The sequence below is a fragment of the Silene latifolia genome, chromosome 5 (assembly GCF_048544455.1).
Source record: "Silene latifolia isolate original U9 population chromosome 5, ASM4854445v1, whole genome shotgun sequence".
In the NCBI taxonomy this organism is placed as follows: domain Eukaryota; kingdom Viridiplantae; phylum Streptophyta; class Magnoliopsida; order Caryophyllales; family Caryophyllaceae; genus Silene; species Silene latifolia.
In genome coordinates, this window is record NC_133530.1 from 69,747,503 (window position 1) to 69,774,398 (window position 26,896).

At 38.1% G+C, this 26,896-nt stretch overlaps 1 protein-coding gene and 1 non-coding gene across 2 annotated transcripts; one reads left to right on the forward strand and one right to left on the reverse strand.

Moving 5' to 3' along the window:
• The first annotated feature begins 12,827 nt into the window (after nt 1-12,827).
• Nucleotides 12,828-12,934, forward strand: LOC141658038 (small nucleolar RNA R71). Its single transcript, XR_012548949.1, has one exon. It is a non-coding gene; the product is annotated as a small nucleolar RNA R71 (small nucleolar RNA).
• A 2,648-nt stretch (nt 12,935-15,582) lies between these two features.
• On the reverse strand, nt 15,583-16,869 carry LOC141655500 (uncharacterized). The gene is made up of 3 exons (XM_074462577.1): nt 16,646-16,869; nt 15,852-16,491; nt 15,583-15,804 (listed from the first exon to the last, which is right to left on the reverse strand). Exons 1-3 carry the CDS (start codon nt 16,867-16,869, stop codon nt 15,583-15,585), a joined length of 1,086 nt encoding a protein of 361 aa, XP_074318678.1.
• Between the last annotated feature and the right edge of the window lie 10,027 nt (nt 16,870-26,896).

The window sequence follows — 26,896 nt, forward strand, 5'->3', positions numbered from 1 at the left end:
AGATAATAAAAAGATTATATAAAGGACTCATTAATTAAAAAAATGATAGGTAAATCGTTAAAAGGCGAGGATATTTAACCTGAAACTTCTCAGTAGTTCTCATCTTTTTGAAAAGATCCCATTGTTCCTGCTTGATGGTGGGACACTTGTTTTCCGGTGGGCTCTTACGCATCTCCCCCGTTGCCTTGTCCACATACAACCAATCCCTAACAACGTCACACCTCCACTGCCTGTGGACATCCGCTGCCTTATGCATTAAATACTTATCATGGCTTTCATCGGGTATAATAAAGCCTTCCTTTACACGAGCCAAGTATAACTCCGCCAATTTTGGATTCAAATTTCTAAAATCATCTAAATGGATAGGCACAAACTGTCTTGTGCAAGTACCAATCCAATCGGAGAAAAACCCGCATTTGGACCAGTAGGGAAACCCATCTCACTCCATGTTATTTCCAACGGCTGTTTAGCGGCTATAGCTGCAAGGACTTTCTGGCACTTCGTAGCACCCCTCTCACCAGGCTTATTATCCTGAGGCTTATTATTCTTTTGACTTATTTTACGTTTTTCACCCATGATAATCCTAAAACCCAAATATGAATGATATAGGAAATGAACAACTTAACAACGTACATGCAGAGTATTATCTAAAACCCTAAACCCTAATAGGAATGAAAATTTAAAACAACAGATTGAGCTTCTAAAATCCTAAACCCTAATAAGAGGAGTGAAGTAGATGATGCGGGATGATAAAGATAACAAAGAAGACGAAAAACAAACAGATGCATGAAAAAGAAAAAAGATGATCGTCTTAAAACCCTAATGACGAAACACAAAATTAAAGTGAACATACCTGATGATGATGATGATGATAAAGAGAACGAGCAGGATGATAAGGGAAGGCAACGGAATCTGGGCGTCGGAAATTGGGCGACGGCCGGCAACGAGAATGTAGAAAGCGAGGAAGAGAGAAGAATTAACTCAGGATACCAACGGTTGAACTAATGTTGTGTGTGTTTGTGTATGGCATGCTGTATGGGTTTCTATATTAGTTTTTTATTAAGACAAACTATTGACAACGGGTGCTCAAAGAAGAACCGTTGTTATATGTTAATAACAACGGGTCAATAAAAGTCAACCGTTGTCAAAACTTTATTACAACGGTTAAAATATACCCGTTGTAATATATTTTCACCAAATTTGCGCCAAATGAAATATGTCAAAAAAATCATTGACAACGGGTAGAGGTACTACACCCGTTGTTGAAAGTATTAACAACGGGTAATTTAAATATAACCGTTGTTATTGTTGAACCTCTTTTGTTTTTTTTAAATTACTGTAATTCCATTACAGTCCAAACCAGAACAATACATACTCGTAATGTAAATGAAGCACCATATACTTTGACATTATTCAAAGCAATTTCAACACCAGAATCCACATCTAATAATAAGATCAAGAAAATAAGACAACACCAAAGATGCATGCATACTGCATATCTAAGCTACAGGATTTACCATGCCATGTAAATTTGGGAATTTTTATTTAACAATATAATGACCATTATTGATTTACCAATAAATTAAACCATCAAATTATTGGTCTGAAAATGACTCAAAATGTTGGTCGTCCATATCACCGTGTCCTGATGAACTATCTCGGGATCGGGGGCGTTTCTTGATGTCATAGTTTCTTCGTTAACCCAAATACCTTCACCATGGTCATCACGCATATAGATGCTTTCGTGTCCTCATGATCGGTGTCGACATCGTCGAAATAAGATACTGATGGTAGACTGATCCATTCCCTCAAAAACGACATCCTGATCATCATCACCATTATCGGATGGACTACTCCTTCTACTCCTTATAGACAGTACAACAGACCACTTCTTATCCATAGGATCGGTGACATAGAACACTTGTTTAGCTTGGGATGCCATTATGAAAGGATCATCCTTATTATTGCCAACCTTACCCCGATTGACCAACGTAAATCCCATCTTATCCTTTCGGACACAATGGATGTTGTTATCAACCCAATTACATCGAAACAAAGGCATTGTGAAATCAATGTAATCTAGTACCAATATTTCTTGAATAACACCATAATAAAGGCATTTTCCCCAATTAGGCTTTTTATCTTTTGAAGTAGCAAAGTGCATTGCCTCAAATTCAAAACTCACACCACTATTTTGCATTGTGCTCAACTCATCTTGCTCGCGGGTGTAAAAAGTATATCCATTAATGGCAAAACTGGTGTAAAAGGTGACCCTGGCATTTGGACCTAAACCAAGACGTAGTAACCTAGGAGAGATGTCATCATCGGTTTGATCAAGACACTCTAAGACAATATTCCTAAACCACTCTGCAAACGTCTTCGTATGCTCGTTCCCAATCCACTTCTCGGTCTTGTTTTGGTGATCGTATTTGAGCTCATCTTTGTGTTGTTGAATATAAGGTTGCACCTCATCTTCGTTGTTTAGCACATACGTGTGTGCTAAATGCAACATTTCACGTGTCACAATTTTTTCAACCCGGCCCCTAATACCTTTTCCGGTCATCCAGTCACTATGACGATTCTTAGGAACGCCAATCAACTCCTCAGGGGAGAGATGAGCGTAACAATATGAAAGAGCTTCGTCTAAAATAGCGCGTTCAGCAATACAACCTTCCGGACGATACCGATTATATGTATAGTCCTTGTAGACTTTCATCAATCTTTCGAAAGGATACTGGTATCTCAAGTACACGGGCCCAAGGTACAAAATCTCCCTAACCAAGTGAATGGTCAGATGAATCATGATAGTGAAGAAAGAGGGTGGAAAATACATTTCCAACTGACAAAGAGAGGTTACAACGAGGTCCTGCAATGAATCCACGTCATCGGGATCGATGACTTTCTTGCATATGGACTGGAAGAAGAGACAGAATCTAGTTATAGCATATCTTACCTTTTCAGGTAAAATGGAACGAATAGCCACAGGTAGTAATTGTTGCATCATAGTGTGACAATCATGTGACTTAAACCCGGTGAGTTTTAGGTCTTGCATCGACACTATGCTTTTGATGTTCGACGAATAACCATGTGGCACTTTAATTCCATTCAAGCATGCACAGAACTCTTTTTTCTCATTCCGTGAAAGGGTAAAAGCTGCTGGCGGTAAAAATGTACGATTACCTCTCTTATGTGGTGCCAACTCTAGCCTAATACCCATCATTTTCATATCTTCCCTAGCTGCGGCGTTATCCTTGGTTTTACCAGGAACATTCAGAAGGGTATTGATAATATTATCACAGACATTTTTCTCAATGTGCATGAAATCGAGGCAATGCCTCGACCTCCGTGTCGAGCCAATATGGAAGTTTATCAAAAATATGGATCTTTTCTTATACCCACGAGTAGACAATTTAGAGCCGCTCTTCTTCCCATAATCTATCTCAATATGCTTTACTTTCTGATAAACTTCATGCCCACTCAAAATTCTAGGAGGTTGACGAAGTTCTTGTCTTCCATTGAATGCTTTCTGCATCTTGCGATAACAATGGTCATGATACAAGAACCTCCTATTTCCCATATACACATACTTACGAGAAGACTTCAAGTATTCAGACTCGATATCCTCCCCACACAATGGACAAGCCTCTTTCCTATGAACTGTGTGCCCAGAAAGGTCGCCATAAGCCGGATAGTCAGTTATTGTACACAATAACATCGCTCTCAAATTGAAAGTTTCGTTCTTATATGCATCAAATACTTCTATCCCACTATCCCACAACAATCGCAAATCATCTAGAAGAGGTTCCAAATATACATCTATATCATTTCCAGGTTGTTTAGGGCCGGAAATTAACAACGACAACATCAAATACTTTCTTTTCATGCACACATATGGAGGTAAGTTATAAATAGCCAACACTACTGGCCAAGTACTATGTTGGCTACTCATGTTTCCGTGTGGGTTCATTCCATCAGTGGACAGCGCTAGACGTAAGTTTCTAGGTTCATTGCCGAACTCGGGATACTTAGCGTCGAACGATTTCCATTGCTTACCATCTGCCGGGTGTCTTAGCTTTCCATCATTTATTCTTCCTGTTTCATGCCAAGTTAACATTTTTGCATCATCGGGATTCGCATAAATCCTTATGACTCTTGGTATCAATGGAAAATACCACAACACCTTAGCCGAGATCCCTTCCTTATCCTTATAACGCCACACCAAACATTTAGGGCAATTGGTTAAGTTTTGATATAATTTCCAATACAATATGCAATCATTTGGACATGCATGTATTTTCTCATATTTCATACCCACTCCTCTTATTAGTTTTTTCGCCTCATATGTCTTAACAGGTAGAACATTACCATCAGGAAGCAACTCCTTTATCAAGGCTAAAAAACTAGTGAAACACGTGTCACTCACCCCATTTGCCCCCTTGATATTATACAACTTCACCACAGCCGACATTTTTGTGAACTTACAACCAGGATACAGAGGTGCTTCAGACTCACACATCTTCTCATACATGTTGTTAAGGTCATCCCAATTACTAGTGTCATCACCTACATCTTCAAAAGCAATGGACTCATCATCATTCTCTTCATTATCTATAGACCCAACATTCAACTTCTCTACTTCCAACTCTTCCAACTGAAAAAACTCGGCAAACTCAGGATCATCAGTTAGCCTTTCGTGTACCTCAACATCATCTTCTTCAGAGTTACCCATGAAAAATCCAAAGTGTATAGGATCGACTAAATCTCCACTTTTCTAGGTGTATTTTAACGTCCGGAAAAGCCATATAGCTAATATTACCACATCTTTCACAAGGACATGCAATACTAGAAGAATCTTTCAAATTGTTCGAAACGAATTCATAAAATTCAGCTAAACCATCCTTGTAGGCGCGGTCAATCATATTTGCATCAATCATCCAAGTTCGAGTCATTATTCTACATTCGTAATAATAGGCAACTAATTCAGAAAATACAATAATAGGCAAACAAATAAACGAAATTCAGGAAAGCAATTAAGCTAAATTATCAACAAATTAGATAATAACCCAAAAAATCCTATATCTATAACCGTTGCTAAGAAACATATATATACCTGATTGATAAACACGATGAGGGAGAGAAGACGTGACAACAGTGACGGAGATGAAGACAGAGAGACGATCAAGGAGGAATGGAGGATGATATAGTAGCAGTATTAGCTTGTGTTTGTGTTTTGTAGCGTATAGCAGAATAAAGCAATCTGTTGTTCTTAAGATTTTCATAATATTAATAATAACGGTTATTGAGTCTACAACCGTTGTTAAAAAGTATTAAAAACGGGTTCTAATATAACCGTTGTTATTACTTTTCACTAATTTGGCGCCAAACCATTAACAACGGTTAAAATTTAACCATTGTTATTAGTTTTTTCATTAACAACCGTTTTTCAAGTATGACCCGTTGTTAAAACCAATAACAACGGTTAACAACACAGAACCGTTGTAATTAAGTTTGGTAAAATTCGCGGAATCAATTCTACAACGTGTTTTGATGATTTTCGTGAATAAGCGTTGTTAAAGGGCCGTTGTGGTTGCCTATATTTGTAGTAGTGAGGGCACGGGACGGGCGGATTCTGGTGATTCTGGACAGGCGTCCAGCTGGGGAAGACGCTCGGATTGGGGGTGTTTTGGACGGGCGTCCACTGGGGGAAGACGCTCGGATTGTGGTTGCTGGACGGGCATCTTGTGGACAATCCGCTCGGATTGTCTTACAGCTTCTTTCTTTCTTCTTTTCTTCCTTTTTCTTCATAATATCCTTGAGTATTTCCTTGGGGATGCAAGGATCTTTTCTCATCATTGCCCATCTACTATAGTATGTACAAAGGCCTTCTAATCTTGTCTTCTCTTTGATGCTTGGTCATTGAATTCAATCAATTTAGCTACATTTTGCCATGAAAATGCAAGGTTTGCACTCCTTTCCTACCAAGGACACAAAACCTCAAAGAATATGCAAAACAAAGGACTAAAGACAATAAATGACCCAAATATGCACTAAAAAGCATGAGAACAAGGCTAATTCGGGGACTTAATATGCTCTAATTATGGTCACATCAAATATCCCTAAACCGAACATTTGCTCGTCCCGAGTAAAGAGGTGACAAAGACTAGGACCGTTATTTAAACTAACCTAATAGCATAGCCGATATGAGACAATTAGCGGGTCTCACTCCGCCCCTTCAACTCACAGCAAGACAACCATGAGGTAGGATGCCTTCTTGCAAGGCAAGGTGGGTCTTGCCAAAATGGCGACACATCCAAACATTAAAGCACAGAAAAACAAGTAATGGATGCATCTACAAAAGAATAGTCACTTTCCTCATCTAAGTAGCGGAAATTATCTATAAGGGAAGCAATTCAAGGGTACACACTCCTTCATAGATGCAATCTTCAAACTACTAAGCCTAGAAGGATACCAATAAATCACCTCCAAATTGTGTCAAGCTAGGGTACCTTTGTCCTCAATCGTTAAATGCTTTTGTCAAGAATAGACTCCCTATTGTGTTAGAAACACTGGAGGATCGCGGAATTCCCCCTCTTGCCTAGACAAGAAGAAGGGTTGTCCCCTCTCTACCATGCACAAAAATGGATACGATGGATAAAGGGATCAATAGATATTTAAGTTTCATTTGGGAGTTTGCTTTTGTTTTTGTTTTTCCCCTAATTTCTTGTGGCATGTAACATTTGAGAACATTTTCTTTTGCCATTTCTTTTGATTTTTGGCATTTCAACACTTGACAACTTTCAACTTTTCTTTGCATTTTTTTTTTTGAACATTTTCAAAGTCACCCCATATGTAGTGAGGTTGCCTTATATTTGAAGCATTAGGAGTCTATTTTTGCTCCTCTTTTCATTTGATGCAATTTGCAAACTTTCTTTCACTTTTCATTTTATTGAACTCAAATCAATTTCTTTTTGTGCCCATTCCCTTTGATGACAAATATGTGGTAGAACATGGATGATGGATGCATGGTTTCAAGGGTCACCTTGGAATAAACGGTAGCCAAGGAGTTATCACACCACAAGGTACTCTTGACTAGGCCTTAATCCATGGGTCAAAGGATACTAGCATGACACATCCTAGGGTGTTTTATAAGTATTCTAACAAGCAAAGTTTTAAGAATAAAAAGCATCTACTAAGGCCTATATACACTTGTCAAGCTTCCCAAGTAGACGGTTTCACAAAATTTTTCTAATATGCAAACTACATGCCATGATGCAACTAGCATATAAACATCCTAATGCAAAAGATTCTACCAACTAATATGCCATATAATCTAAATGCAAGTCCTAGATTCACAATGTTTATACCGTATCAATCAAAATAAAGCCACATAGTCATTAACATAAAGAGGAAAAAAGGAGATTGGAAAGATCATACCATGCGGTCTTCAATATCCTCATGTCTCGGATGTGGCGTAGTCGATCAATGTGAACAAGGATAGAACAAATACAATATATACAACAATATATACAAGTCTACACTACAAAGGAAATGAACTTGTTTTTGGATTTTCAAATTTTCAAATGTTTTTGATTTTTCGAAACTTTTTGATTTTTTTGGGTTTTTGAATAAAAGTTAAGTTAGAATTCTCCATCCCCACACTAATATGGGCATTGTCCTCAATGGCCAAAACGATAGGAAACTATGCAAGCATGATGCATGAATTCTACACTAAATGCAAGCTACACTAATCTACGCTACATGATGCATGAGTTTTTGTTTATGACGGAGAGCGTAATTTAGATTACCTCCCGTTGCGTATGCATGTACTTCCCCAAACCGAGATAGACATTATTTCTAACGTCCTAACGTATGGGGTAGTTCATGCACACAAGATGCAATCCATGAAACTAAATTGTCATTTTGGATTTTCAAAAGTGGGGACAATGAAATAAGAACACCTCAATGGGGCCGAGGTGTTAGTCCTCATGTTGCTAGGACTCTCCAACTATGATCAAGATAAAAATAAATAGAACAAAGAAAGAAGTAGACAAACCTCAAGAGGGTAGGAGCCTCCAAAGCTTGCTTGTCCTCCACCATATAATCATTGTCATCATTTTCCTCCATAGAAGTGGACTCATCACCACTCCCCTCTTCACTTCCTTGCTCACTTCCTTTATCACTTTATTCATCATCTTCATTAGCCTCTTCTTCTTCATTTACATCATCAACAACCTCATCACCGACAACCTCATCGTCACCCGGTCTTTCACCCTTAGATGCACTTAGAAAGAAAACTTCCCTATCCGCCCAACTAGGCAAAGGACATGAAGGATCAAGTAGTCCTTGCCTAGCTAAATGAAGGAGGGGTGGATATTGGGCCAAGTATGCATCTTTTCGATCCTTATAAGCTTGTTTGTGCATCTCTTGCATAAGTAGAGTCATGTAGTCATTGCCCACTTCAACACCTTCGGGTTTGAACTCTTGATATTTGAATGGATAGGGTGGTGTGACAATGGAGGAGGAGGGCATTTCAATTTCACCCCTTTGTTGACGGATGATGTATTCGGCTTCCTTTGGGAAGAAGGTAGTTTGTTCGATGGACACTCAAACGGCATATCTTGGAGGGCAAAGTAAAAGATCTAGCATCATTGGTGAGCCACCCATATTTGGTGTCAAGAGGATTATGCTTGAACCACTTGTACTTGTTAATCATGGCATCCATGTCAATGAGATGACCCCCTTTTTTCGCCACATACTTGCTATCCTTGTTGAAATTCGGATCAAAGTACTTGGCCAAAAGAGTAACTAGACCTCCATTTACGATAAAAGTGGTGCCTTCCTTTCCACAATCAATATTGAGCCATCTTTCCACCAAAAGCCTTAGAGCATTGTAAGGCTTGGTGAATTCCCTTCCAATATTTAAGGCCGACTCAAGTAGAACACAATCGAGCTTGGTAAAGTGGTTAGTGTCTTTTCTTGCAATGATAGTATTCCCAATGACCTTGTGCCACACTCTAATGCCCGGATGGTGGACTAATAGAGCGCGACAAGCATGAAAGTTCTCAAATTTCTTCCCGGAAATCGCCTCCCATAGAGGAGCGGGGTCATATTTTTCGGGCTTCTTATAATAACGAGGTGTATCACTAAGACCTAATGCTTTACTCAAAACATCATAGGTGATGCGCCTATTCACATTGGCAAGGCGAAACTCGATGTATTCTCTAGTCTCTACCTTAGTCACTTTCAATGAACTCAAGAATTCCCAGGTAAGGGAGGGGTATGTCAATTCTCTTGTAGCAAACAATTTTCCCAACCCCATGGCTTCAAAGAAGGCTTTCGTTTGTTCAAGGACACCCAATTTGTTCAAGGCATCTTCACATATGAATTTGGTGGGTAGAATGGATTTCTTAGCATATTTGGCAAATGTATCCCTATGGGAGTTATAAATGAAAATTACCTCCGGATAGTTTGATAATTGAGCAATTTCCGGAGTTGTTGATGTTGTTGCTTCCAAGGGAGGATTTTGTTGTTGTTGAACTTCCAAGTTTGCACTAGCAACCACCATAGCCATTGAAGCTTTCTTTGCTTGAAGGCATTATTGCCTTATTGAGAGTGCCTTTGCCTTCAGTGCCTTTGTTGATCCTTTTGTTCTTGCCATTGATGATTATACCAAGAAAAGATTGAAAATCTTCAATTTCCAGTTATACCCAAATCGATTTTAAGATGAAAGGATTTGCCTTTGTATTTCAAAAATTGACTCAAAGGTTGAAGATTTTGGTGCTTGGATTGATTATTGTTGGAAAAGGAGTGATTAATTGTTGTTGAAAGGAAGTTTGGATTTGATTTTGTTGAATTTGGTTGAGGAAATCTTGTTTTTGGTGATGGAGAGGATGAGGGTTTTGGGGTTTTTGGGGTTTTTGGTAGTGTTTTGAATGTATGAATGAAAGAATGAATGTGGGAGAGGTATTTAAAAACACCCGAAATTTTCGAACTGTAGGGGGAAGACGAGCAGATTCCCTTCGAGATGCTCGGATTCTGCTCAATCTGGGTTTAGGAATTCTCGCCTAAAGACGAGCGTCTTTCAGCTGGGACGCTCGGATTCTTTAGTGGCAGGACGAGCGGATTCCTTTAAAGACGGGCGGATTCTGTTACAGCGAGTTTCTTATATTGCACTGGCAAAAAGACGGGCGTCTTTCTGCAAAGACGAGCGGATTCTTTCAGACGAGCGTCTTCTCTGCTGGGACGCTCGGATTCTCTAACAGTCCCAAATTTTCAATTTTTCAGTTCAATTGGACAGATGGTTTCAACCATAGACGCTCGGATTCCCATAAGACGAGCGGATTCCCCTTAAGAACGCTCGGATTCCTCCTGGTCTACCCGGATTCAGTTCCATCCGTGTACTTGCATATCCCGTGTCATTTTCATTCTTCAAATCCCGTGTTCTTCATTGTAGGGGCACTACTAAGGCATGAATAGCCTAGGCAATTGCTATCCCCACACTAAGCTAAAGCACTACACATCAATTAAATCATTAGTCCCTCCCTCACTTCTCTCAAAAATGATAATTATCTTGATCAAAGCATAAAAATCCAAAAATGACAAAAATGCAATGTAAGAATTAAAATGCGAGTTAGGGAGTTAGAAATATTTACAAATGGTGGTTTGGAGAGGACTCCACCAAACTCTCATCCTTAGTGAGATGTCATGGGGGTATGTCCAAGGTGTTGTTGATGTTACTCAACACCTTGAAAAAGTAGTCAAAAGCTTGTTCATTGTCATGATAAAGATCCTCAATAGATCTTTGCACTTGTTGTCTTTCATGGTGGTCTTGATCGATAGCATTACCAATATAGGGATTGAAGATCCCTTCAAACTCATCGTCCCAAAGACCACAAACTTCATCTACTTGGTCACTAAAGATCTCTTGAGTTGATAGAGACAACTCTCCCACTTTCTTGTCTTGGCCAATGAGGCCATACTCTTCATTGCTTGACTTTGGTGAGGTTTTTAAGCTCTCTTTGTTACAATTCACTTGCTCTTTGAATGGAGCATCATCAACTTTCTTCTTCCATTGGAATTCCGACTTCTTCCTATCATCCTTCCGGCTATAATGATCAACCATAAAACATGGTTCATGCAAACGGGGAGCTCTCATGGTCTTGTCAAGATTGAAAGTTATGCTCTCATCTCCCACTTCTAGAGTGAGCTCTCCATGCTTCACATCAATCACCGTACCCGCGGTGTGCAAGAAAGGTCTTCCTAGAATGATTGGAATATTAGAATCTTCTTCCATGTCAACAATGACAAAGTCCACCGGGATGAAAAATTTCCCAACTCTTACGGGAACATCTTCCCATATCCCTAATGGTGTCTTCGTCGATCTATCGGCCATTTAGAGTGTGATATTGGTGCATTTAAGCTCTCCCATCCCTAACCTTTTACTCACCAAGTACGGCATAACACTCACACTAGCCCCTAGATCACATAAGGCTTTGTTGATCGTGGTGTCGCCAATGGTACACGGTATTGAGAAGCTTCCCGGATCTTTAAGTTTTGGAGGTGAACTCCCTTGAAGTATTGCACTACTCACCTTAGTGAAGGCGATAGTCTCAAGCTTCCGGATCGACTTCTTCTTCGTGAGGATGTCTTCTATGTATTTTGCATAGGCCGGCACGTGATTGATTAATTCCGTGAAAGGAATCGAGACTTCCAAATTCTTCACAATCTCCATAAATTTTCCAAGTTGGTCATCAAATTTGGGCTTGGCTTGACGACTCGGAAAAGGAATTATAATCACAATGGGCTCCTTTTCCTTGACCTTGTCTTCATTTTTCTTTGAAAATTCTTCTTTTGATGGTTCTCCATCCTTGGAGTTTTGCACAACTTCTTCTTTGTCACTAGCTTCCACAACTTCAACCTCAACTTGCTTCTTTGGTGCTTCATACCTTATACCACTTCTCAAGTGAATGGCACTAACCGTTTCATGTCTTGGGGGATTAGTTTGAGGTGGTAATTGCCCCTTTTGTCTTTGTGAGCTTGAAGATGCTAGTTGAGTCAATTGGGTTTTCAACATTTTGGTGTGAGCTAGGATGTTGTTGATGGTGATTTCCTTTGCTTGACTATCTTTTTGCATTTGAGTGAAAAACTCTTGTTGATTCTTTTGCATTTGGAGGACCGCTTTTTGAACATCAAAACCTTGGTCATTTTGTTGATTGTATGGAGTTTGATTTTGGTAACCTTGGTTTTGGTTGTAAAAGGGTCTTTGATTGTGGTTTCTCATGGGAGGTGGGGTGTATGTTGGTTGAGGGTTTTGAACATTTTGGCTTTTGTATGAGAGATTTGGGTGGAATTTGGTGTTTTCATTGTAATAATTGGAATAAGGGGTGCCACTCTTGTATGCTTGAAAAGCATTCACTTGTTCATTTGTTCCCCTACATTCACTTTGGTCATGTCCCAAACTTCCACAATTCTCACATATCCCACTTGGGATTGATGAAGATGCCATCATGGTATTAACATGATGCTTTGGAAATTTTGAGGCTTCTTCAATTCTAGCCATAGCTTTTTCAAACTTCAAATTAATGGTATCAATGTGAGCACTAAGTTGAGCACCCAATTGAGTAATAGAATCCACTTCATGCTTTCCTCCTCTAGTAGCCTTGCGAGGTCTACTATATTGTGAGTTATGGACCGCTATTTCCTCAATCTTGTTCCAAGTTTGATTGTTGTCAACTTCGGTGAACATTCCATTTGATCCCATGTTGAGAATGTTTCTTGAGTCTTCATAAAGACCGTTCCAAAATTGTTGTACCAAGAACCACTCGCTAAGTCCATGGTGAGGACATGAGCGGCAAATTCCTTTGAATCGCTCCCAAGCTTCATACAAAGATTCTTCATCTCTTTGCTTAAAGCCCGTAATTTGAGCTCTTAGCATGTTAGTCTTTTCCGGTGGATAGAACTTTTTGTAGAAAACTACAGCCAACTTCTTCCAAGAATCAATTCCGAGAGTAGCCTTATCAAGGCCTTTTAACCATTGTTTTGCGGTGCCAATTAGAGAAAAAGGAAATAAGACCCATCGAATTTGGCCTTGAGTTACACCGGTTTGAGATATCGCATCACAATAGTCACAAAAAGTCTCTATGTGAGAGTGAGGGTCTTCACTAGGCATCCCCCCAAATTGGCTTCTTTCGACTAATTAGATAAATGCGGATTTGACAATAAAATTTCCGGTTAAGTGTTGTGGTGTAGGAGTACCATTAGGTAGGTTCTCCTCGGTGGGTACGGAATGTGATGAAAATTTAGGCATTGTGGGTTGATTTTGTGTTGGATTTTGTGTTGGGTTCTCCTCACCTTCTCTTGCAAAAGGGTTGATGAACTCAATAGTGTTTGGGTGAATATCTACAACCTCACCAATACCTCTCAAAGTTCTCCTAGCAAGTCTTCTATTATTTGTCAAAGTCCTTTCAATTTCGTGATCAAAGGGTAACAAGTTACCTTGTGATCTTCTAGACATGCAAAATATCAAACAACTCGAAAATAATTAGAACAAACCTTGAGGAGTTTTTTTTTTGTGTAATGTGAGTATATTATATATATCATATCAAAAAAAATAATTACATGAGATTCAAGGATCAAATCCTACTAGAAGCATATCAAACCAACATCATATTTTGCAGCCAAAATAGCTCAGATTGATCTACTAAAGCCTTACATTTCATTTTAATCCTTCTCTTAATGTCATCCTCTATTCAAGCAGCCATAACTTCAGGTCTCACTAACCAGGCATTGATCCTGGCATTGTTTCTTTGGAACCAAATAGCATAGCAGTAAGCATTGAACATGGCCACCTTAAATTTCCATTGCATAGTATTCCTGCTAGCAGCATTCAGTCTGTCTATTGTTGGGAAACTGCCTCCAAACCAATGCAACAAACAAGTCTGAACTTTGACAAAGATACACACAAATCAGTGAACAGATGCTCCATCAAGTTTACGGTTGTCTGGGCACAAGATATACACCATCATCAGGCAAATGACCAAATCTAAACAATTTACTCTTCACATTCATGCCTTCATTCATTCTCAGCCAGGTAGTCAAAGAGTGTTTAGGGATATTCCAACTATTCCACACTATATTAGTCCAGTTCAGAGTGGGATGAGTAGGAGTAAGCCAAGCATACCCCTCTTTAATAGAGTAACCTTTAGAGCTCCTTATCCATTTGTTGTCATGAAATCCATCCTTGAGATTCTCTTTTACTTTACACACATTTTTCCAAACCCAGGTTGCATCAGCAGGAGGAGAGTAGTTATGCCAGTCTTGATTTTTAATATACACATCACTGATCCATTTAATCCATAGCCTGTCAGCTTTGCAATAGATCCAATTAACCAGTTTTCCCACAGTGGCAATATTCCAGACATCAGCTTTCTTTATCCCTAATCCTCCCTCCTTTTTAGGCAAGGTAACTTTGTCCCAAGCTACAAGGGGGACTCTGTGGTAGTCAGAGGAGCCATCCCACAGGAAGTTCCTGCAAATGGCCATAATATGATTAATGATGCATTTAGGGATAATGAACATTTGAGCCCAATAGTTTTGAAGAGTATTGAGAACAAAGATTGATGAGAGTCACCCTGCCAAAGATAGGAAAGTTTTTTAGCTCCAAGGCCTCGATCCGTGCCACCATCTTTTCGTTAAGGCGAGCATTCCTTCTTGGTGAGCCTACCGCTTTAATAGGCACTCCCAGTGCACTGAAAGGCATGGTGCCCTCCCCGAAACTCACACTGTTTAATACCCTCTCTAATGTCCTCAGAAACTCCATTAAAGAAAATTTCAGACTTGGAGTTATTCATGGCCAATCTAGATGCCTTAGAAAAGGAAGAGAAGGCTCTCATGAGAAGCCAAATGGACTGTGGTTTACCCTTGGAGAAGAGAAGTAAGTCATCAGCAAACATGAGGTGTGTGAGCTTCAAGTTCTTACATAGGGGATGATATTGGAATGGCCATCTTTAAGTTGCAAATTTAATCAATCTTGTTAAGTACTCCATGCATATGGTAAATAGAAGAGGAGAAATTGGGTCTCCCTGCCTCAGACCCCTTTGTCCTTGAAAATAGCTAAAATTATTCCCATTCAAAGACAGAGTAAAAGAAGTAGACCTCACACATTGCATAACCAGCTGTATGAAGTGAGAAGGAAACTTGAGTCCATGTAGCATCTACTCAAAAAAATCCCACTCAACTGTATCATAAGCTTTTTGCAAATCAATTTTGAATAGACATCTTGGAGTGACAGCTTTCCTGGAATACATATGAATGATGTCCTGACATATGAGAACATTTTCAATGATGGACCTACCTTTGATAAAGACATCTTGGTTCTCATGAATGATGTCGAGCAAAATCAGAGCCAACCTTTATTCAGAGCACTTAGATATCACCTTGTAAATCATGTTACAACAGGCTATAGGTCTGAAATGGCTAACAGCAGTTGGTCTGTCACACTTAGGGATTAGGGTGATATTAGTTGCATTTATCTGGGTGAGCAGACAACCAGTAGAAAAGAAATCCATTATAGCACTGCAAACCTCATGCATCCCCAATAATGTCCCATGAATCCTTGAAGAATCCACTGGTATATCCATCAGGCCTAGGAGCCTTATCCTTAGGAATAGAGAATACTGCACTCTTAATTTCTTCTTTAGTGACTGGAGATAATAAGGAAATACAATGTTGATCACTGCAAAAGGAGCCAGTCTGCAGAACCTCCATTCTCACATGTTCAGTCTCCTTCTTACTGCCTAGCAGACCCTGATAAAACTTCAGGAAAGCATTCTGAATGCTGATAGTATCAGTACACAGTGTACATACTGATCTTCAATCTGCACTATCTTGTTTCTCAGGCATCTTTTCTTAATAACATTGTGAAAATAAGCAGTATTTCTATCCCCTTCATCTATCCATTGAGTCTTAGCTTTCTGTTGCAAAAAACTATCCCTAGCTTTTGTCCAGAATCTCACTTTATCAAGAGCCTGCAATTCAAGAGTAATAAGATCAGGGTTATCATAATTATCCTGAAGTTGCAATTGAATTTCCTCAAGTGTGTGATTGGCTTTGCTTGCATTGAGTTCTACATCTGAAAAACACTCCTTGTTAAGATTCTTAAGACCTCCCTTTAGAGCCTTCAATATCTTAACCACCCTAAACATCTTAGTACCATCAATCTGCTGACTCCAATAGCTCTTTACTGTGTCAAGAAAATTTGGAGCATCACTCCACATATTAAAGTACTTAAAGCTATTGGCTCTCCTGCTATCCAATTTCACATTTCTAACAATGCAAGGAGTATGGTCCATGAGCCCTTCCGGATGAAAATGTGCATGCATATCAGGGAACACATCTACCCACTCTTGATTGACTAGAAATCTATCCAATCTATTGTACTTCCTATGACCAAGATTATCTTGCTTATTTGTCCAAGTGAAGAAAGCACCGATTCTGCCGCAATATCCATCATACCACAAAAATACAATCATTAAAAGTATCCATATCTTCCTGCTTTGAATCAGCCCCAAGTCTCTCCTCTAGAGAGAGAAGAGTGTTGAAATCCCCTGCTAAAGCTCAAGGTATATCACATTGACCTGCAACTGACTTCAAATTATCCCATAAATCCAATCTCTGTGAGCCCTCATTGAAAGCATATACAATAGTAAGAAGGAAAACTTGCTGAGTGGCCTTAATTAAGATCCTAGAATGGATGAATTGAGGATCATATTGAATAATGTTGACATCAAACACAGTAGGCCTCCATAACAACCAGACCCTCCCACCTTTATGCAAACTACAATTGGTTGTAACACTCCATCCCTCAAGCATATTATGAGCTATATTACCAACATTAACACCATTTATTTTTGTTTCTAATAGGCCAAATAAACAGGCCTCATTATTTTGAATAAAACTTTTGACAATTTTTTGTTTATTCACACTATTCATACCTCGAACATTCCAAAACCCTATATCAAGTTAACACCGTCCCCGGCAACGGCGCCATTTTTGGTCGTGTTCCCTTTGGAGGGTTTAGTTTTCAGTACTTGTCGTTAGGAGAACCTAGACCAAAACACAATTTATAACTTCACAAACAACTCTACAACTAGTAAAGAGGCAAGTAAATGTCGGATCCCAAGGGACGGGAATTGAGATGAGATTTTTTATTGCAACTAGTGGTGTCTAAGGGTGTCACAATTTGGGGTTTGAAGTAGAAGATCACTAAACTAAATAGCAATGAAAGTAAACAAGCAAGATGATTAAAAAGGTATATAAACAATTGATAAAAGGCACTAGGGTGTAATGGGGTCATAGGGGATTCATGGGAATTGATCATACAAACATATTCTCAAATTATAAGCAAGCAATTATTGTTGTGATGGATCGAGTTGGTTTATATCTTACAATCCAAGGAAAGTTTAGGTCCCGGAGCCGAATCGATTAGATTGTACAACACCTACAAGTCGACTTAATCGTCCCTACTCAACTATATGCATGGTCTAATGAGACTCGAGTTGGTTTATGTCTTACAAGTCTCATTGAAAAGATAGGTAATGGGTAAAAAATGCAAGGATTCATAGGCTCGCATTTCATCAAACATAACATGTGCATAAGTTGAGATCACAACAAGCAAGCAAATAAACTATGAAAATATATTAAATTAAGCATGAATCATCCCCCATGTTGGTTTCCCCTAATTACCCATTAACCCTAGCTAAGGAAACTACTCACTCATTATCATGTTGAACATGCTAGCAAGGTTGTCAATCATACCAACAAAGTGAAACATGATGAATAAATGAAGATAATTAACAATAATTAAAAAGGGATTAAGAGAATTATACCTACTAATGGTTCCAATAATAATGCAAAGAATAATAGAAGTACTTGATGATAGATTGGAAGGTTCTCAATCTCCCAATAACAACCCAAATAATCTTCAATTACCCAAAACAAAGGATGAACAAGAAAGAGATTAAGGAAATGAAACTTGTATTAAAACTTGATTAAATGTTGATTACAAGATTAAAGAGAGATTTGATTGATATTAGCTACACTAGAGATTGCTAAGAAGAACATACTCTTCTAATTAGCCTAATGGGGTATTTATAGTGGGGATTAGTTACATAAATTAGGGTTTACTAAGGGCTTAAATGACGATTAAGTACTTGAGGAATCGCCGGTCTCTAGGGACACTCTGGTCTCCTTTTCGCCGGTCTTAGAAAAATATGCGCATCCTTCCTTGAAGCTTGTAGATGACGAAAAGGCTGTTAGAGAATCCGGGCGTCCAGGGCACGGGACGGGCGGATTCTGGTGATTCTGGACGGGCGTCCAGCTGGGGAAGACGCTCGGATTGGGGGTGTTTTGGACGGGCGTCCACTGGGGGAAGACGCTCGGATTGTGGTTGCTGGACGGGCGTCTTGTGGACAATCCGCTCGGATTGTCTTACAGCTTCTTTCTTTCTTCTTTTCTTCCTTTTTCTTCATAAAATCCTTGAGGATTTCCTCGGGGATGCAAGGATCATTTCTCATCATTGCTCATCTACTATAGTATGTACAAAGGCCTTCTAATCTTGTCTTCTCTTTGATGCTTGGTCATTGAATTCAATCAATTTAGCTTCATTTTGCCATGAAAATGCAAGGTTTGCACTCCTTTCCTACCAAGGACACAAAACCTCAAAGAATATGCAAAACAAAGGACTAAAGACAATAAAGGACCCAAATATGCACTAAATAGCATGGGAACAAGGCTAATTCGGGGACTAAATATGCTCTAATTATGGTCACATCAACCCAGTAACCCGTGACCAACAACATACGACAATAACACCACACGACACCCTCCCCAAAACAACCCATTTCCGACCATCTAACTCCACCCATTCCACCACCCATGACCACCACCACAACCACCCCACTACCACCCTAGGTAGTCACGGTAAGAGGGGTAAAAACCCATCTTAAGACGGTTGCATAACAACAACCAAAACCCTAGATCTAGTTTGGTCAACCCGTTTTTGGGCGGTCAACGGTTGTCCCATGGTGGTCAACGACAGTCCTAGAGCGGGTCAAGGTTGAGGGGGGTCAACGGTATTAATTAAATGATATATAAAATAGTATAAGACGGTCTTACCTTACGATCTCGAGGCGGAGCGACAAAATCTCCCTCTTTTCTCTCCTCTAGTTTGTGTGGATGGTGTTGAGATTTTGTGGTGAGGTGAATGGATAAGATGGGTGGATAAGGGATAGGGTTGGTATATATATATATTATAGAGAGAGAGAGAGGCCGGATCCGGTGAGGCCGTTAATTATGGCGAGGCGGCCAGCCTCACCATATTCCTTCATGAATTGATTTTCAATGTTCATTGGGCTGGAAACTTAGAGTCATTCCTAACTTTTCTTTTGGGCCAAATGTTTTCTCACACCCAAAAGCCCAAATACTTTACTCTCTCTCTCTAAAATATAGCAAACAAAATTCTTAAGCTACAACTTGTGAGGCTGCTTGATTTTTCTAAGCTTGGACCTGATTTTGTGAACCATTTGCATGTTTTTGTGAATCTTGGACCTTATTTTGTGAATCTAAGACTTGAATAGGTGACTTTAGGCATACATTGGTAATCGTAATTATATAATAATCGTATATTTATATTTGTTCATCTATGTGGGTCTCGAACCCCCACCTTGCGCAATAGCACAATACTCTACCTTTTGAGCTAATAGATGATATCGTACCAAAATTAAATTATGCATCAACCAGTAACAAAGACATGAAAACATTAGTAACTTTATGTACATGTGAAACATGACACATTGACCTATACAAGTATTTTTTATTATGAAATTAACCAATTTAAGTCCTAGCTTCACAAAATCAGGTCCAGGTTTCAAAAAAACAAGTTTCACAAAATTATGTCTAGAGTTCACATAATCATCTCTAGGTTTCACAAAATTAGATCTAGGTTTCACAAAATAAAATCCAGGTATCGCAAAATGAAGTTTCACAAAATCAAGTTGAGATTTCACATAATAAGGTACAAAGTTCACAAATCAGGTCCAGGTTTCACATAAACAAGTTTCACAAAATTAGGTCTAGAGTTCACATAATCATGCATAGGTTTCACAAAATCAGATCTAGGTTTCACAAAATGAAATCCAGGTTTCACAAAATCAAGCTTCACAAATCAATTCGAAATTTCACATGATCAGGTACTAAGTTCACAAAACTAGCTGCAAGATTCACAATATTAGCTCTAATATTCACAAAATCTTAACCTATGGTCGATACAATTATTTCTTACTATGAAATTAACCTATTTAAGTCCTAACTTCACAAAATTAGGTCCAGGTTTCACAAGAATAATTTTCATAAAATTAGGTCTAGAGTTTACATAATCATGTCTAAGTTTTACAAAATCAGATCTAGGTTTCACAAAATGAAATCCAGGTTTCACAAAATCAAGCTTCACAAATCAAGTCGAGATTTCACATAATCGGGTACAAAGTTCACAAAACTAGCTCCAAGGTTCATAATATTAGCTCCAACATTCACAAAAAACTAAGAGAAAATGAAACACCATTGTCAAGTAGACGAACAAATCTAGCTTGTCTTAGAGAAATACAAAACATAAGCTACGATAAAAAGGTTCAACTTCCTTTAGAAAGCACCGTACTTCTACCAGCTTAATCGTCGAAGAGACTGAAACCCATCTCCTGAAAAAACATTTACAGGTGTGTGAGATTACCAGTCATAGCACCGGAATTTTAGAAAGCTGGAAAACTTTTATGACTGTTTTCAGACATTATGCCTAATCATCGTTTATAAACAACAATATGGACATAAACCAAAATATTTAAGGTTGAGATATTCATTTAATGAATGAGGGACTTGATTTTATGTATAGACCAAAACATCTATGTTGTTAGTAGGATAGAGGAGAAAAATTACTTCGTCAGACTCTTCCTTTTGTTCTACTTTCTTATCCTCCATTGCGAGCTCAAGCGGCGGCAAAGACTCTCCAGCAGATGGAGCGGCAGATCTGGCCAGACACCACCACCAGATAAGACTGAGGCGAGCTTTTGTCTTCTTGAAGCAATGACCTCTTCGATAGACTTTCCAGCAACTTGGCTCATAAAGAGCTCCAGTCTGTCCTCATCAGGCTCAATACCCACTAAATAAAAGCATATGTAAATATCATCAGTATACAGATCAGATCAGCTGTGTACTCATAAGCAAGCCAGCAAAAGAAGGTGAAAGGGGTTTTTAAGCTCTGCACAACAACTAACATAAGTGAAGCAACGAATGAAACATGGCTAGTACTGTTAACAAGACTAAACTCTGATCGAAACAGCTGTGGATTCTAAACTAAACTTTACTTTTTATGAGGATCGATGAAATCGAGAAGCAAATTAAATCAACAACAAATACATAACTAACTGAACATCGATGAAATGAAATTAACTGAACATAATCGAAATCGAATTGCATAAACTATCAATCAGCTACGCCAATGCATCATCATAGTAGATTTCTGGAGAATCAACAATATGCAAATTCACTAGAACATCAAAAACTATGCTCATAGTGCAAAAAAGAAGAAATCGAGAAATGAAATTATGTACATTATTGAGCAACATCGAGGTTGAATTCATAGAAATTAGGATGAATAGAAATTACCTGAATCGGAAAATTAGGATGATCGAAATTAGAATGAATCAAAATTGCCTAGATCGGAAAATAAATTAGATTGACGAGTTGAAGAACCGAGTTGAAGAAGAAGAGTAAAGAGAGAGAAATAGAGAATGCGAGTAATTGTGTGTCGAGTGAATGAGTGAAATTGAAAGGGGGAAATGTGTGTTTGTTGGGGTTTTGTATGGGGACACGTGGCATCATCTGGTGCATCTGTAATTTGTTAATCTGACGATTTTGTTTCTTATGGTGAGTCGTGAGTTTGTGCTTGGAAATCTCAGCCACTAGATTATATTAGAGATGAATGGCCAAGATCTAATCTTACCTGTCATATAAAATCACTGTCATTTACTTATTTTCTCTTTTTTCTAGTGCTACTCTTTTTTTTTACTTTAATTTTTTTTTATCTCCTTTTTTTACCTCGTATTATGCATTTTTTTGCAACTTTGATTTTTTTTTTCTCTTATGTTTTTCTCTAATTTTCTCATTATGTTACCTTTTTTTTTACTTTTTCTTTTTGTACCAGATTTTTTTTTACTTGAATTTTATTACTCTTATTTTCTTTACCTCGTGTTATTATGCTGTTATTGTGCTTTTTTTTTTTACTTTGATTTTTTTTCTCTTTTTTTTTACCACATGTTATTGTGCTGTTATTGTGCTGTTATTGTTATTCCGCTGTTATTGTGATGTTATTCTGCTGTTACTTTGATTTTTTTACGACTTTGATTTTTTTTCTTTTTTTACCACGTGTTATTGTCTTTTATTCTCTTTGTTATCTTTCTTTGTTATTGTGATGTTATTCCGGTGTCACTTTCATTTTTTTACTACTTTGATTTTTTTTACTACTTTGATTTTTTTACTCTTTTTTTTACCGCGTGTTATTGTGGTGTTATTATGGTATTATTGTGATGTTATTCTGGTGCCAGTTTGATTTTTTTTACGACTTTGATTTTTTTTTTCTTTTTTTTACCATGTGTTATTGTGCTGTTATTCTACTGCTATTGTGATGTTATTCCGGTGTCACTTTGATTTTTTTTACTACTTTGATTTTTTTACTCTTTTTTTTTTACCGCATGTTATTGTGCTGTTATTCTGGTGTTATTGTAATGTTATTCCGGGAAAAAAAACTTATTCACAGATTGATCACTCACCCCCTAATATAGTAATCGACCAACTCAAACAAAATCTTCGATAGGAAACAAAACCGATAATCGACAAAAGTAGAAATAAAACAAAACAAAAGAGAAGAAAGATGAAACTACTTGATAATGCGAAGATCAGAAATAGTACGAGGCAACTTAATTTGACCATATTGAGTAGCAGGCATTCTCCAAAAAATGAAAAACGATCCAAAAACAAACACCACAAACACCGCCGTAGCAATCACCACTTCGCCGGTTTTAATCGGATACCTACTTTCCATTTTCGACTTTTTACTCATCGGCGAATCCTCCATTTTCACGCATTCTTCATCTCCGCTTCCTCCTCCTACTATTACTATTCTCGGCACCGCCATTGGTATGCGGTACCGTACCTTTAATTAATCCAATTCTTGATTTTAATTTATGTTTTCCAGATCATTTTGTTGCAGATTGACGCGTAAATCAATAGGAGATAGGAGGGAGGAGAGTATTGGGGATTCAGAAACCCTAATTTTTTGTTGTTGGCAGATGAATTTGGGGATAATTTGATTTGATTTGATTTGAATTGTTGTTGAGGTTGATTTTTAGATCTTTTGATGACGACGTTGTTTTTGACTGATTATCGTGTATGCAATCGTGCCTGTTGCGGCATCGTTTTGAGGTTCGTTACTTGTAATTCAACAGCGGCTATGGCGATGGCGAGCGGCAGGTGTCGTTTCGGAAGAGAAGCAGACAGGCGCTTCGATAATGGAGTAGTTAGTATCGGAGATTACGACGCACGCTCTCAGTTATTTGGATTATCAGAGTCTTTGTCATAGGAAAACACGTGTATTTTTTTTGCTTTCAGGTTGATTTTCAGCCGTGTATTTTTACTCATCTAATGGTTTAGATTTTAAAGCATAAAGTCACCATAAGAACCAAACTCACGAGATCCCGCTTCTATATATATATATATATATATATATATATATATATATATATATATATATATATATATATATATATATATATATATATATATATATATATATATATATATATTCGGGATCATATGAGAACCACTAGGATGATGAGAACCACTAATAATACTACTAATATTAACATTAATAATTAATAATACTAATAATATTACAATTTTACGCGCTCAACTCCTTAAACCCTTCAACTTCAATCATTTCCCAATTTTGACTTTCTCACTCATCTTCTTCTCTCTCTTCGACCCTCATCATCCCCGTTTCCGATCGTTGCCATTTCCGATCGTCTTCTCCGATCATCGTCGCCGCTCATCTATATCATACCTTCATCGTATCCGATCATCTGCTTCTCATATAACGGTTCAATCCATTCATCAGCAGCATTTTCGTGAGATTTATCAATCTCATTCCTACAAATTCAAGTACTATGCTTCGGATAATGGCGATTGTACTGTAATTTTATCATGCATGTATTTTTTCCTTCGACGTTCATCAATTCCCCCGACATTCATCAATTCATATTCAACTATTAACCCTAATTTGCAGCAATTTCCCTAATTAAGGTCTTTTATTGTTATTCTATAATGAATTCTTAGATTTGCATAGAAATTCAGAGTTTTGATGTATTGAACACATTTGCATAGAAAATCAGAGTTTATACGTTGCTTATAGTTTAGCGAGTTCTGCATTTTTGTTCTGATTACATGTTCAAGTAATTGTTTATAATTGAATTTGCGGATTTGTGAGTTTTTATTCTGATTGCATGTTCAAGTACTTTTTTATAATTGAATTTGTGGATTTGTGAGGGTCTTTTGGTTTTAAATGATCTATATTGTTCGGATCTGAAAGAATAGTTGAGTTGGTAGTTGCATGTTGTTTTCAGCATTTTTTAGCCAAGTAAGCTTAGGCTATAGGATACCCGTCCTCTATACGTGCATGAAATAAGTTCCAGTGTGCATAAAATAGGGTTCAATGTGCATCAAATAAGGTTCTGATCGCATCAAACAAGGTGTCACTTTAAAATTAGCAGTTGGTTCATTGTCGATAAGGTGCCAATGCTTAATTAGTAGAGGTCCCTTGACTCGGAAAATCTGCATATTTTCCAAAATTTAAATGCTCTTGGTTGTGCATTGGCCGAAATTTCTATTTTCACCCGTGTTAACATCAGTCATTGCATTCACAGATATGAGGCGAAAGACTGTTGCAAAGAAGAAAAAAACACCAGTAAAAAATACACAAATAAAAGGAGGTAGATCAGTGAAAGATTATTTCCCACCAAACCCAACAAATTAAAGTATAAATGATGCTATTGACCAAAGTACATTGAGTAAGAAAATCTGCATAGCTTTGTCTGTTTTTATGTTTCATCCCTTACCCCAAATTAATGATAGACTACATTTTAATGCTCTCTCTAAACTTGGATGCAATACCTGTACTGCTTGCTTAATGTGATATTTCCTGAATTTATCTTAGTGTTTTTCTGCATGCTTAATGTGATATTTCAAATGACGGAATGCTTGTACTCTTTTCCTTACTAGTTTCTATTTCTAGTTTTTTCATTCGGGAGTTCACTTTGTGATGCTTGTAGGTCATTCTCTTACTGGTCAATTACTTATACATAGCCAAGTATGGTCAATTGGTGCAAGGGGTGGGTAGTCAATATTGTTGCAGAAGATAAAGCACTTTTTGCCGTGAATTACGTAAGAGACAAAAAAGAGGCTATGAGTTTGTCATTTGCTCCCTTAGTCAAAATTCAACTTACCGACAACTGTTATCAAGCCCAACTTGATGATGTTTTCAATAATCAAGATCTAGTGACTAACATATTTAACCGAGAAAATTGTTACGAAGATAAGGCAAATATGGCGTTGGTCTGTAGAAATTGGTCTGAGCTTTTCCTCAATGGTGTAAGAATTATTCGTAGGGGTCATAGAATAATTTATAAAAGATGCAAATGCTTTATGACTGAAGATTTGGCAGCTAAATTGCTCCTGCATCATCAACAAGAGAAAAATACTTTTCAAAGAGAACATCTTAACGCTCTTGATGATGCTGAACGCACACATGTGAATGAGTTGCTTCATGCTTTAGCCACGCCATCTCCTGCACGTGACATAGCAGTTGCCATTTCAACAGAGTTAACAACTCGGGCAACTTTACCTTTTTTCGATTTTTTCCTCAATATATAACTCAACTGCTCAAGTTTATACCAGTTTTTGGCATTTTGATGTCTGTGTATTTAGGCCTTTAACGGTTCAGGTGTTAAAGTTGCCCTATTTTCAGTCTTTTGTGGTACTCTTCTATAATTCCATGTATTAAGCCACGTTTGTATAATTATGTAGTCGGGTTTTTTCATTTTGGATGTTGGAAAACTTTGTCATGTATGGATGATATGTTTTCTTAATGAAGTTTCTTTTCCTTATTTTGTTAATCATCGAGCTTTCATTGTTTCATAATTACATGAAGTTTCTGGATCTATGGAACAGCCTTGTAGATGCATCAAAACAATCTAAATGCATTAAAATACCCCTGTATATGCATGAAATAAGCTGCCTTCTTAACCTACTTACTTTGACAGATAATCCTCCCAACCCAAGTACTATAGCTGCAAAGCCAGAACAAATTCCTCATCCACGTCGACATAGTCCACGTATCCAACCAAAAGTTACTGAGCAAGTAACACCAGATATACTTTCTGGTAACAACAATGGTGATGGTTTACCTTTTCTTATCCCTTTTAAAGATTTCCAGTACATGTCGTTTGTTCCAATATTAATGGTGATGGTTTAAGGTGCAATACCCTTATGAATGCATCAAGTAGCCTTGTAGATGCATCAAAAAGCAATCCATACGCATTAACCAACCATGCCTTGTGGTTTTCTTCTTGTTCGAATGACAATAGCAAGGCAAAGGGATTAGGGTTGGATTAGGCGAACCCGCGGTAGCGGTCCGCCTAATCCAACCCTAAACCCTTTCCCGTCCCGTTTTAGGACACCCGGGCCCCTTTTTTAAATCCCGTCCCCAAAAAGGGTTCACTCGGCCCCCTCTAGGGTG